General features: G+C 39.9%; 2 protein-coding genes and 1 long non-coding RNA gene across 5 annotated transcripts in view; 1 reads left to right on the top strand and 2 right to left on the bottom strand.

The window, feature by feature from the left end:
- Nucleotides 1-506: 506 nt before the first annotated feature.
- Nucleotides 507-876, top strand: LOC148185439 (uncharacterized). The gene is made up of 2 exons (XR_015775860.1): nucleotides 507-668; nucleotides 705-876. It is a non-coding gene; the product is annotated as an uncharacterized LOC148185439 (long non-coding RNA).
- A 1024-nt stretch (nucleotides 877-1900) lies between these two features.
- On the bottom strand, nucleotides 1901-9650 carry f2 (coagulation factor II (thrombin)). Its single transcript, XM_042513363.2, has 15 exons — nucleotides 9491-9650; nucleotides 8247-8327; nucleotides 7817-7896; nucleotides 7652-7676; nucleotides 7057-7122; nucleotides 6814-6922; nucleotides 6197-6333; nucleotides 5735-6028; nucleotides 5347-5463; nucleotides 5032-5158; nucleotides 4489-4656; nucleotides 3650-3823; nucleotides 3202-3380; nucleotides 2825-2895; nucleotides 1901-2132 (listed from the first exon to the last, which is right to left on the bottom strand). The coding sequence occupies exons 1-15, from the start codon at nucleotides 9561-9563 to the stop codon at nucleotides 1977-1979; spliced, it is 1857 nt and encodes a 618-aa protein (XP_042369297.2). The 5' UTR covers nucleotides 9564-9650; the 3' UTR covers nucleotides 1901-1976.
- A 4271-nt stretch (nucleotides 9651-13921) lies between these two features.
- Nucleotides 13922-13967, bottom strand: part of mlpha (melanophilin a) — a 16762-nt gene continuing 16716 nt past the window's right edge. For all 3 annotated transcript variants that reach the window (XM_042513313.2, XM_042513314.2, XM_088074624.1), the window contains one exon: nucleotides 13922-13967. This exon is cut by the window's right edge and continues 102 nt beyond it. The gene's annotated coding sequence lies outside the window, so the exon portion shown is untranslated.

Here is a 13967-nt window from a genome sequence, read left to right as displayed (position 1 = left end):
CCTCTGTCTCTGTCAACTTCAACTTTTTATTTGTCCCCAAAGGGCAATTGGTTTTGCAGCAAGGCATAAAAGGACATTGAAAAAGTACAAAAGACAAAGACGAGGTAACAAACGCTGAAGATAGCAGCACTCGAGACACAACAGTGATCCCTGACTGCCGACCCTAGTCGCTACATTACACACAACAATCAGTCAACATGAAATTCAAACATGTCACTGATAATTATCACCAATGATAAAAGTCGTCGTGAACAACGTCAGCGGCTGAACATCAGCGGCTGAACGTCAGCACGTCAGCGGCTGAACGTCAGCGGCTGAACGTCAGCACGTCAGCGGCTGAACGTCAGCACGTCAGCGGCTGAACATCAGCGGCTGAACATCAGCGGCTGAACGTCAGCGGCTGAACATCAGCGGCTGAACGTCAGCGGCTGAACATCAGCGGCTGAACGTCAGCGGCTGAACATCAGCGGCTGAACGTCAGCACGTCAGCGGCTGAACATCAGCGGCTGAACGTCAGCGGCTGAACATCAGCGGCTGAACGTCAGCGGCTGAACATCAGCGGCTGAACGTCAGCGGCTGAACATCAGCGGCTGAACGTCAGCGGCTGAACATCAGCGGCTGAACGTCAGCACGTCAGCGGCTGAACGTCAGCGGCTGAACGTCAGCACGTCAGCGGCTGAACGTCAGCGGCTGAACGTCAGCAGCTAAAAAGTTCACTGATGTTTGTAATTCGAAGTGCTCTGAGTGGCCTGTAGGAAACCTGTAGCGCTCTGAGACCAGTAGTGCTCTCCTCATGGGGACATTTGGACAAAGACGCTAACAGGCAGCATTTGCTCTTCCATCAATACATTTCAGAATAAACGCTCAGAGAATAAACTCTGGTTTGATTTAGTGATTCCTGCACAGTACTCAGACTAAACAGTGACTGTTGTGTTTCTAAGATTATTGATCTGTATCAATCAAATGAACTTTTAGAGGACATTTGGGTGGACATTATTTCTGCTGAAGACAGTTTGGAGAGTTTCTCTGATGACAGAAAATATCCTTTTGTTCAGTCTGACCTCTCGTTACGAACACAGATGGTTTCCGGGTTTTCAGCCGCAGCTCACTGGATGTTTCCGAATCCACATCTTTAAAAACTGTCTCTGGGCTGTGACTGTCACGAAACCTGCCGGCGCTTCTAAAATTTTAGAACATTTTCAGAATTTAAGGAAAGTTGTAGAATTTTAGGACATTTCTCAGAATTTAAGACATTTCTAACTTTTTGGGACATTTTTAGTATTTTTGGACATTTTTAGGATTTTAGGACCTTTCTTAGCTTTTTGGACATTTTTAGGGCTTTTGGATGTTTTTTTTTTATTTTAGGACATTTCTAGGATTTGAGGACATTTCTAGTATGTTACAACATAGGATGGTAGGACATTTCTACCTTTTTTGGTATTTTTGGACATTTTTAGAATTTTTGGCTGTTTTATGATTTTAGGACATTTGTAGGGTTTTTCAAATTTTCTAGTATTTTAGGACATCAGTGTCTCAGCTGTGTCCTCTGTCGGGGTGTGGGGGATCCTCCTCTGGCTCTTTTTTTGATCATCAGGCTCTATTTTGATGCAGTTTTATGTCTCTGACACCTTATGGAGACGAAAAGAACAAAAACTATTAAGTGTCAACAAATTATTTTTATAATTTTTATTGTCAATTCACCGGGGCCCTGTCAGTGGCCAGATTTGGCCCGTGGGCCATAGGTTGATCATCACTGCCGTAGTGCATAAAATTAATTAATTACTAATTGTCAGCAGATGGTAGACAGTGATCATTCAGCGGGATGTTTGTGTTGCCATGGAGATTTAACATAAATTCCACTGTTTGATGTTGTGACGCGAATTCGTGAAAGACCGTCAGGTTTATCAGTCACACAATCTTTATTCAGACCAGACAAACTTTATTAGCACTCTGATGCTCCACAGCAACAAACGTGTCTACTCGTCGTCGTCGTCGCCCGACCTTTCGATGACTTTCCTCATCCACTTGCTCATCCTGAACACGTGAGTGTAGAAGCCGTACTTTCCGTCTCTGTCGCAGCCTTCGCCCCACGACACGATGCCCATCTGATACCAGCGGTTATCTGCTGGATACTGAACGAGACACATGAAAAAAACACTCAAAAAACCCACGAAAAAAACATGAAAAACACACAAAAAACTAAAACAAACAAAAAAAACCCACAAAAAGCTCCAAACAAACAAACAAAAAAAAACACAAAAAGCTAAGAAAAAAACAAACAAAAAAACACAAAAATCTGCTGCGACACATCCGTCCATCATAAAGTCCCCGGGTTATTTCAGAGCGCTGCAAACGTTTTGAACGGTTTATATTGAAGTGAAGGTTGACAATCATCTTGAATTTCATTTGCGAGCTGAAATTGTTCTTCGATTATTTGTTTAGCAGTTTGATTGCCTTGAAAATGAATTATTGATTATTTAACATGCCAAACACTTTCAGATTTTAGTTGTATTTATTTGTCTTATGTGATAATAAACTGAATATTTCTGAATTTGACTCTTTGTTGAACAAAATAAGAAAAATTTGGGCCTCAAATATATAAAAAATAAATGTTTTTTTTAAAAATTGTTCTCTTTTTTTAAATGATATTTCATGAATTCAGAAAATCGTCTGCAGTTAAAGTTTTAATTAATAGTTATCGGCTTTTCTCTTCAGGACATTTTAAAGTATTCCTGGTGTCTTTTGTTTGTTTCATATTCAGCCTGCAGTCACAGTTTTTCATAAATCTACTCAGCACTCATTATTCAACCTTTAATTTTCTCACCTTCATCACAAACGGTCCACCACTGTCCCCCTCACAGGCGTCTCCACGCTGGGCCTCCTCCGGCTTATAACCTGAGACACAATGCTAACATTAGCATACTAAGGCTAGCTGATAATTAGTAAACACAGCTGATGATGATGTCATCCGTTCTGCAGATTTTCGTTCATTAACTTCAGTTGGACACGTCAACAAGTCACGGATTTGTCCTCTGGGGGACACAGACCATGAACTGAGTTTTTATAGAAATCACTTCAGTCATAAAATACTTCAGATTGGACCAAAGGACAGACACTGCTGTCCACAGAGTCTCACTGCTGTCCACAGAGGTAGAAATGTGAGGACAGATGGATTTTTGTGTCTCAGAGGACAGGTCTTACCAGCACAAAACATGTTGTTTGTAATCTTGACGGACGTGGATGCGCGGCAGGTGTCCTGCTCTACAATTGGCAGCTGGATCTGCTGGAGGACTATGGGTAAGTTTCTGGCCGAGGGACTCCAGGCCTCCTGCAGGTTCCCCCAGCCAGACACCCGTCCTTTATAGCCCTCCGTCATCAGACTGCCGGGGACAGACACAGGTTAAAACAAAATCAGTGGACAGTGTCTCAGTATGTGAACAGTGTCTCAGTGTGTATCTCCGGTGTGTCTCGGTGCGTCTCAGTGTGTAGACAGTGTCTTGGTGTCTAGACAGTGTCTGTGTGTGTCTCAGAATGTAGACAGTGTCTCTGTCTCTGTGGACAGTGTCTGTCTCCGTGTGTGTCTCCAGTGTGGTGCTGTGTGTTTCTGTCTTTGTGGACAGTGTCTCTGGTGTTTCTTGGTGTCTCTTACGCCTTAGCGATCTTCCTGCTGGGCAGGCAGACCGGGTGGATCTGGTCTGTGAAGATGACGGGGCGTCTCAGATGCAGCAGGGCGATGTCCCGGTTCAGGTTGGTCTGCCAGTTGTATCTCGGATGGACGATGATCTCACTGATGGCCACGATCTTCTCGGTGCCGCGCTCGAATCTGAAAACATCGCAGAGACAGACGTTTAGACCAAGGACAGAGACAGAGACACCCTGTCCAGACTCGACATGATCTGATGACAGTTGAGCACAATCAGGTCCCAGGTCTCGTCTCAGACCACCTGCCCAGCTGCTCTGGGGGGGACACATATGACCACCAATATTTGGTGAAATAAACACTAACGCCGTCCTGATGTGTCTCTGACAAGGACACGTACTCAGTGCAGAGCGAGCTGCTTGTTTGTTGACTATCAGCTACAGAGCATTTACAGAGCAGCTACACAGCAGCCACAGAGCAGCCACAGAGCAGCTACAGAGCAGCTACACAGCAGCCACAGAGCAGCTACAGAGCATTTACAGAGCAGCCACAGAGCAGCTACAGAGCATTTACAGAGCAGCTACAGAGCAGCCACAGAGCAGCCACAGAGTAGCCACAGAGCAGCTACAGAGCAGCCACAGAGCAGCTACAGAGCAGCCACAGAGCAGCCACAGAGCAGCTACAGAGCAGCCAGAGCAGCCACAGAGCAGCTACAGAGCAGAAGTGTGGATGTAATAACTGTAGACACATGAAGACTCGGGTGTGAACAGACAGATTCAGGTGTGAAGAGACTCAGGTGTGAAAAGACTGGTGTCTGGGCCTCTATCAGCAGGTGTGAAGGGACTTACTTTGCCCGGTTGTGTTTTCCCAGTCGGACCAGTATGTCGGTGGCGGTGAAGTTCTTGTTCCAGGGCGGGTAGAGGATGCAGTGAGCGGCGGTAAGAATCCACTCGTCACTGATCAGACTGGCTCCACAGAGCAGCTCCTGAGGGAAACGCTTGTAGAGCATCACCTGCCTGACAGAGAGCAACTGTTGAACCTCTGAGCGCCAAAGCCTCGCTCACAGAAACACGAGGCCCTGACACCGTGAAACCATGGTGACAGTTTACGGTTTAAAGAGTGGTGTTACCACGGTGACAGTTTACTCTTTAAAGAATGGTTACCATGGTGACAGTTTACTGTTTTCAGTGTGGTTGCCATGGTGACACTTTACAGTTTACAGTGTAGTTCACATGATTACAGTTTACTGTTTCATTTCTGGTTACCATGGTGACAGTTTACTGTTTATAATACGGTTACCATGGTGACAGTTTACTGTTTGAAATGTTGTTACTATGGTGACAGTTTACTGTTTAGAGTGTGGTGTTACTATGGTGACAGTTTGTGGTTACCATGGTGCTGAGGCGACCTCGGCGTCATCGCCCCCGACGATGCGTTGCTCTCGGTATGACTCCAGAAGCTCTGCCTCCTTGTTGTCCTTTTTATTTACCTTTTCAAACAAAGGACGCTCTCCACATACTGGGACATAACCAGTACACCAGTCAGTGAGGAAGTACACCAGTTATCTTAGCAGTAAAACTGTCAGTGAACCAGTACACCAGATATCTGACCAGTACACCAGTCATTGAACCAGTACACCAGTTATCTGACTGGTACACCAGTACAATCACACACCAGTTGAACTGGTCAGTCCAGCTGTCACTCACCGGCCTCTCCTTGTCCAAAAGTCCGAGGGTGGAAAAATGTTTTTTTTGCCGTAGTCAGGACGGAGCGCTCCTGTCCCTCTGTCTCTGTGCTCAGAGTGTCATCAAACAGTGAATCCTCTGAGAGACGGACCAAGACAGAGACGCAGAGAGACAAAGACAGACAGAGAGACAGATGGAGAAACACACAGAGAGAAACAGAGACAGACAGAGAGACACAGAGAGAGACAGTGAGACAGACGACTGAGTACTTCATTCATCTCCTATTTGTATTCTATGGTTGACACTTGTTCTGGTGCTCAGGTAGTTACTGGTCCTCGTTCTGGTGCTCAGGTAGTTACTGGTCCTCTTACTGGTGCTCATGTGGTTATTGTACTGGCGCAGTACTTACCACACAACTCCAGGTCGCAGTAGTCGATGGTCATGTTCCCAGAAACCTCCACGTAGCACCAGGGGCCCTCGGGGTCGTTGTCGGGGTTGCGGCACTTGTTGCTGGGCAGACTGACCTCAGGGATGAACTCCTTGTCAACGCTGAGGGCCTTGGCCTCTGGAGAGGACCACTGAAGACAGGTGTGTCCTCCCAGGGTGACCGCCAGGTCCCCGACATAGTCCAGACCATTATTGGGTAAACAGTCACCGGTTTTGACTTCTTCAGGGGCCAACGTGGTTGGGACAAAGTCCTCACCTGTAAGGAGAGTCTGAATCAGTACTGTACCACATCATGTAGTGGTTGGACACGCAGTGACTGATGGTCTTAGACTGATGAAGACAGGTACTACAAGGACTCGTATGTAGGAACAAAAGTATTTATTTCAGTTCTAGTATTCAGTTGGTAGTACTATCAAGTACTTGCCACATGTGGGTACCCTGCAGGTCTCTTTCTGGACTGTTGGATCTGTGGTGAAGCACCAGGGTCCCTCTGGACTGTTGTTGGGGTTTCGACAGAAGTTGTTTTTAAGGATGCTGTTTGGCTCTGAAGCGTTGTACTCCCTAAAGACAGACAGAGAGACAGAGAGAGACAGTGAGACAGACAGACAGGCAATGACTCAGTCTAATCCCTAATTTAGTCATTACTTGTCCTTGTTTTTGTTAGACTTAAGGCTTTCGTCTTTGATAGGGCTTATAGTTAGGGCTGGCTCAGACTCTCCTCTTTGATAAGGCTTATAGTTAGGGCTGGCTCAGACTCTCCTCTTTGATAAGGCTTATAGTTAGGGCTGGCTCAGACTCTCCTCTTTGATAAGGCTTATAGTTAGGGCTGGCTCAGACTCTCCTCTTTGATAAGGCTTATAGTTAGGGCTGGCTCAGACGTTATTTAATTTCTCTTTGGGTTCATTCATTGTGTTTGTTAATTAATGATGGGGTTTTTTTTGTTTTGTTTTTTTTTTACACCTAAAAGTCTTTTTTCTTTCTGTAGTCGGTCTGTTGTTTAGTTACCTTATTATGGGATGTTTGAAGCTGTTGCTTGGTTACCTTATTATGGGATGTGGGAAGCTGTGTGTCCAGTATTGACACTGTCTCCCTGACTGTGTGATGTTGATTTCTCCTTCATATTTCACACCTATACCGGAAATACAGTGACCTACACACACACACACACACACACACACACACACACACACACACACACACACACACACACACACACACACACACTCTGTCAGTCTATATGATTATTTTATTAAATATTTTACAGTTGATTTTATTTGGACTTACCTCCTGTACACTGCCTGATGATGTTGATGTTGTCTTGTGTCCTCGGTAGCTGAGTTCCATGACAGTCTGAGAGACAGGCGGACAGACGGACAGACAGAGAGACAGATAGTTAATGTTTGTGGCCGGAGGTTGTCCATGTTTGATCAGTTTTGGACTTTGTTCATGTTGACAGAACTCTTCTGATTAAACTTCAGATTTAAATAACAACCCTGACTCCACAAAACTCTGGAGCTCCTGTCAAACTTCAATAAAAACATAATTATTTTATCTTTTTCCATATCCGGCCGAATCCACAGAACAGATATTTAACGTTCAAACTGATGAACTTTGTTTTCATCTCTAGAAACTTAATGCTTGAAGGCGTGTTTTCTTTAGAATAAAAAAGCAGCAGAAAATATTTACTTGAAAAAACCAACAGCAAACTAAACAAGTCATCAAATTGTTTTTTTTTGAAATTTCAACAAAAGTTTTGAAGAAATGGGATTCTGGGAGTTTGTAAACAGAAAGAAACAAAACTTCTTCATTCAAAGTCAAAAGTTTTCAGATAAATGATAAAATGTTTGTTTTTGTTGACGTCTGCTGAAGAAATACTCACCCTGATATTTCTCCCAGAAGTCCTCCTGCAGAGGACAGAGTGTCTCATTAGGACGCAGACTCTACTGCACATAGTGCCAGTACAAGTACTACTGTCACTGCAGCACTACATACACTGTGAGTATTAGTACAAGTACTACTGTTAGTACAGCTGAGAGAGGCGTACTGTTTTGTCCGGCTGTTCGAAAACCTCTCTGGCTTCTTCGTGGTCGCAGATTTCCTCCACACACTCTCTTTCCAGGTTACCTAATATCAAAAAATACACATTACTATGAATAATCACAGTAAAAATACACATTCATATGAATAATTATAGTAATAATATACACTAATATTAATAATTATAGTTTTGGAACATATTGATATTAATAATCACTAATTATAATAATAATACACACAGGGATTAATAATTACAGTAATAATACACACCAATATTTCTTCTGAGCAGTGGAGAATAAAACAACGAGCTCATGAGCCTGAATTTACTGTTTCTTTGTTGAATTTTGGGATCTTTTTTCCCCGTGAACGTATCGAGGTGACTCACAGATGGACTCGACTTTTGTGCAGTAAAGATGAGGGCTGCTTCGGTGACTCACCTGGTTTCAGCTCCTCAAACAGCTTATTGGCCCGAGGGTTCCTCACCAACACCTGAGACGCCACCTGGCTGTCCAGGAAGACTGCAGAAAGGGACAGACAGAGAGACGGAGAGACAGAGAGACAGGGAGACAGTGAAGGGGCGACAGTAATCAGATTATCAAATATAAATCAAACCAAACCTAAAACCCCAGATGGAGAGAGTTTTTGTCCTCAGCTGTCCACCACGCAGCGTTTAATAAAGTTAAAGTGATTCAAAGAGCAGACAAGTCTCAGCTGAAAGAAGTACTCGGATTTTACTTAGTACACTCAAATACTGATGTTGCAGTATATAAATACTTCATTACAAATAAAAGTGCATCAGTGACATTTCTTATAACAGTAATGTCCATTAACACAATGTCCTATAAGAGTAGTGTCCACTGACAAGATGTCCTGTAAGAGAAATGTACATTTATTTTCCAGAGAAATGTTTGACCCAAACCATCACCATCAGTTCTTTCTGTTAAAACAAACCATAATTATTCCCTCGGTGTGTTTTACTGAAAAGTTTTACAATTAATCTGAACTGTTGTGATGATTTGATAAAGCAGAGGACCAAAATTATTCTGCAGTACAATTCTTGAGTAAATGTTTAAAATATTGTTAGGTTTATTAGATTTAAGGAGTCCAAGACAAATTTCCCTACAGGGACAATAAAGTATATCATATCCTTTCCTGTTGTATTGTATCTTATCGAATCATAATGTATTGTATCGAATCATATCATAGTATATCGTATCGTATCGAATCATATTATATCGTATTGCATCAAATCGTATTGTATTAGATTGTATCATAATATATTGTATCGTATTGCATCGTATCATATCACATCATATCATAGTATATCGTATTGTATCGTACCGTATCACAGTATATTGCAATGTCTTGCACTGTATCATATCGCATCATATCGTATTGTATCTTATTGTATCGTATTGTAGTATATTGTATTGTATCGTGTCCTGTCGTATCGTAATGCTACCAAGTTACAGTTTTCTTCTCACCTGCTGCAGCTGCTAAAAATTGTGCAAAGTAAATTTGTATATCAAACATGAAACTTTATACCACCACTGTCACATCTACCCTGCAGCATACTGCCAGTATCATTGCTCACTATCTACCAGTATGACTTGTACATGTAGTATTTGTAGCAGCGGTACTAATACTCAGAGTACTGTAAGAAGAAGTAAAGCGGAGGTACCATGTTCTGCCAGACAGTCGTGCAGCAGAAGCAGCAGCAGAACAGCAGCTGGTTTCACAGTCGGTTCCACCATGATCCAGATCTGCAGCAAACAGAACCGTAATAGTCCGTCCTCAGTCTGTCTCTCCGTCTCCGTCCCCGTCTCTGTATCTGTCTCTGTGTCTCTGTGAGGGGGTGGTGTTATTGACGGCGGGGTCAAAGTGTGAGTCAGTCCCTGATGACTCGTGTTTAATGTGAATTTCTGCATGTTTGCTTTGACTTGTTCAGCAAACGGCAGGAGTTCGACTGTGGACACAAAATCTTTCAACATGCAGAAAAGCTCATCATTTACTAATTTAACAGTTCACTCTGTGTACAAATACATATGCTCTAAAGTTTTTCTCACTCATAGTACTCCATAAAGAACCAAAATAAAAACCGGCTGCTGCTCTCAGCTGTTGGTGCTGCAGCTTCACACAGGAGACGAACCTGCAGCAGTAATGCTGAACACCTGTAACATAACTATATATACCAACAATCTATAATACACTCAAACATAAAACAAAGCAGAAACACTGTTTTTGTTATTTATTTATTTATTTTACTGCAGGTTCTTTTTTCTGTCCAAAAAAATCTTGAACCCTTTGAAACCTGAAACAGGTGATGAGCAACTTGACAAGAAATGTCCCGCAAAGTGCAAGAAAGGCGAAAAATGAGAGAAAGAATTATTAGATTTTTATATATATATATATATATATATATATATATATATATATATATATATATACATATAACTGTTATAATTCTGCATTTATTTATCCATTTAATCATGTTACAGAAACAAACAAAAAATTGTATTTCATTGTCATTATCAGTTTTTTTTTTTTTGTTTTTTGGTCAGTTCCTTGTGTATTTTAATTTTCCCCCTTTTTTCTTTTTTTAACATGTATGCTATTTTTAGGTCATTTCTTTTGCAAGTTTTTACTTTTTTCTTGCTCGTTTTTGGGTCATTTGTTGTTAAGCTCCTCAGTGCCAGTTTTCTCAGGTTTCAAAGGCTTCAACACAATTTCCAGATCGGACTGAAACGTTAAAGCTGACACACGAACCAGAGCCCATGGTGAAAAGTAACTGAGTACATTTACTCAAAGTCAGAAGTACAAGTTCTTCTCTGCTTCTTTACTGAACTTCACAGCGTTCACAGTCCTTTTTTAAACATTTTCACAGAAAAGTCATGTGATGAGTGTGAGTGCAGTGTATTCCTCCAGATTAAAGCACTAATCACATTAAAATACTGCAGTAGAGTGGTGAAGTAAAGGAGCAGAACACTGATATCAGCGTTTTATTTTGACGGTCCCGGCGGCAGTGACCGTACGAACTTTTGTTCCCGAGCTGTTTGAGGGGACGTCAGCTGAGTAAACCTACAGGAGCTGGTCTGAGGTCAGAGTTCAGATTGGTTAAAACTGATGGCCACAGTGAGCCGATCAATCACAGAAAACATGAACGACACGCCGAGAGACGAAAAGACAGAAAAACGTTCGTTTCTGTGTGACTGCTGACTGCTGACTCAGCAGAATTCAGCGCAAATATTTACAGACCCCCCCCCCACAGTCATGGATTGTAACTAAGTACATTCACTCAAGTACTGTACATACAAATTTGAGGTACTTTAGTTGAGTATTTTCTTTTGCTTTTTATTTTTACTCCACTACATTTCAGAGGGTAATATATTACTTTTTACTTCACTAACTTATCTGACAGATTTTGTAACTTTCCAAGTTCGGATTTTTTTTAGGTGTTTTTTTATTTTTCACCTTTTCTAGTTTTGAGTTTTAGGCTGAATTTCTTTTCAATATTTTTCTCTAATAATTTTGAGATTTTTGGGTGTTTTTTAATTTTTTCTTTTTTAAATTAATTTAAAAGTTTTTTTTGTTTGTGACAAACACAAAGTCTGAGTGTGTTTAACGAGAATCTGCTCAGGTAACGGCGGCTCCATCGCCCCAACACCGGAGGAGGCAGAGGAAACGTCAGGGTCAGCCCCGGGAGAGAAGGGCCCAGCGCTCCTGGAGGGCCGGCTGGAGTCAACACCCAAAACGATGGAGACCAGGTGCCGTGGGTTCGAGACCCGCCTCAGGTACGCCACACAGGAGACGAATGAGCGATGAATGTTTGTTTATTTGTCCGAATATGACTCTGAGTCCACCTGAGTCCACCTGAATCCAGAGGGGGTCAGACAGCTGGACAGGTTTTAAAACCACTTTTGTCACCTTCAGGCTGCTCACCTGACTGCTCAGGTGACAGAGCCACTGATCATGTGACCTTCATGTGACATCATACAATAAACCTGCTGCAGCTTGTAACTGGATCAAAACTCAGAGTCACAAAATTATGTTGAAAAACTTCATACGTCAAAAATTTTGTACGCCAAAAATTTTGTACGTCAAAAATTTTGTGTGTCAAAAATTTCATACATCAAAAACTTCGTACATCAAAAACTTCGTATGTCAAAAACTTCGTATGTCAAAAACATCACAGTATAATATGTTGGACAACAATCATAGTATAGTTTGTCAAAAAGTTTGTCATATTTAAGTCGAACAAAAGGTCATAAATATGTTGAACAAAAGGGAAAAAGAAGCAGACTCAGCTAAAAGGCCTTTTTAAAATTCTGTTAAACGTTTTAATCTTTAGATGTATGTTCTCAGGCTGCAGGCTGCTCGTGAAACAGGTGAAAGTTATGCCGAACTAAAGGTCATCGTATAGTATTTCAGTTTTTTTTCAGTTCTCAGAATTAAGGAGAAACATTTAAAGGTAGATATCATTAAAGACGTCTGTTAAAGGATCAATAAGTCATCACAGAGATTATTTTATAGTTTATTGATCAGAAAGTCAGATCCTCACATTTAATCCTAAATATTCTGTGGTATTTCTTTCATCTATAATCATAAATCAAACTGACCATCTTTATTTCCTAAACATCAGATATCACTGACACTGATCAATAATAATATCCAGTTTATGTTTAGGAGTCGATCAATCGAATCATTTATCGAGAGGAGGAAAGGGTTAGAAACAAATGACACAACAGAACTCTGTGTTTCTATTTCCATCATGTACTGTATATATATTTATACATTTATAAATATATCTATAATTCTTGATGTTTATTGATCTGATATGAAGTGATCTGAAATTAAAAAAAACTAATCAATTTCTTCTAAACAGCTGATCGTTCAATAAGCTGCGGAAGCTTAACAATGTCAAGATCAAATAGATTTAAGAATAAAAATAAAATATCAATATTTAGAATTTAATGACTCAGTTTTCCACATGAATCTTTGATTTTCATTTCAGTATTTTGGATTGAATTCACAATTTCATCCACGAATCAATTTAATGAAACACGGTTTTATTTGCAAACAATTGTAACTGTTAAATACAAATTTAAATGTAAAATTTAAAAAAGACAAACTAATATAACTGTTAACTAGTTCCTAAATTAGTTTTTAATTGAATTGTTTTTGAATTGTTGTCATCAGAGGTAACATTAATAAAGGAAAGAGCATGATTTTTTTTCATTTTTAAATTAACTTTTATTTTGGGCTTTAATCGTTTTTTTCAGCTTTATGTTTGTCAAATTATATTTTTTAGTGTCTTTTTAAATTTTGAATGTTTTTTGTTGTTTGTTTTTGTGTTGTTTTATTTTATTATTTCAACTTTCAGTTATGCATCGTACATATTTCTTTTGGCAATATTTTGTATTAATTCTTTTTTTAAAATGTTTTTTCTTAATTTACAGAGAACAACTGATTATTTCTCTGTAAATAGTTGTTATTCTGTAATGTTACAAATCAATCTGTGAACTTTTTTTCATTTTGTTTTTTTTTTAAATATGTTGCTGGGCGTTGACAGGGACAAAATTCTGCACACTATTTTTTCAGTGTTAATGTCTGACTTTTTTATTTTCTGTATCTAAAAATTCCTTATTGAACAATATTTTCTAAACAATACTTTAATAACTAATATTGAATTCAAAGTGAAGGTTTAAAAAAACATCACTTTCAAAATGAAAAAGACAAAATGGGATCAAAAGTTACATAAATGTTGAATTGTCTTTGTTTCTGTCTGTTTTGGGTTTCACAAATAAATTCAAGTCTGAATTAGTTTTAAATTGATTTTTAAAATTGATTTTTGATTTGATTTCAATCTAATATTTTTAACTTTGCGCCGGCTTATTTCTATTTTATAGTAATTTTTTTTAAAATTTAAAATCACAACATCATTTAGACTGAAAAACATTTTTCTCTTTAACACAACGTGAAGACATTTAGTTGAATTTGATCATTCACAGAAAATCTTCCAGAAACAAAACAAAACAAAACAAAACAAAACAAAACAAAACAAAACAAAACAAAACAAAACAAAACAAAACAAAACAAAACAAAACAAAACAAAACAAAACAAAACAAAACAAAACAAAACAAAACAAAACAAAACAAAA

The sequence above is a fragment of the Plectropomus leopardus genome, chromosome 24 (assembly GCF_026936395.1).
Source record: "Plectropomus leopardus strain MGB_pleo_1.0 chromosome 24, ASM2693639v1, whole genome shotgun sequence".
NCBI classification, from domain to species: Eukaryota; Metazoa; Chordata; class Actinopteri; order Perciformes; family Serranidae; genus Plectropomus; species Plectropomus leopardus.
This window is presented reverse-complemented; position numbering and strand designations above follow the sequence as displayed.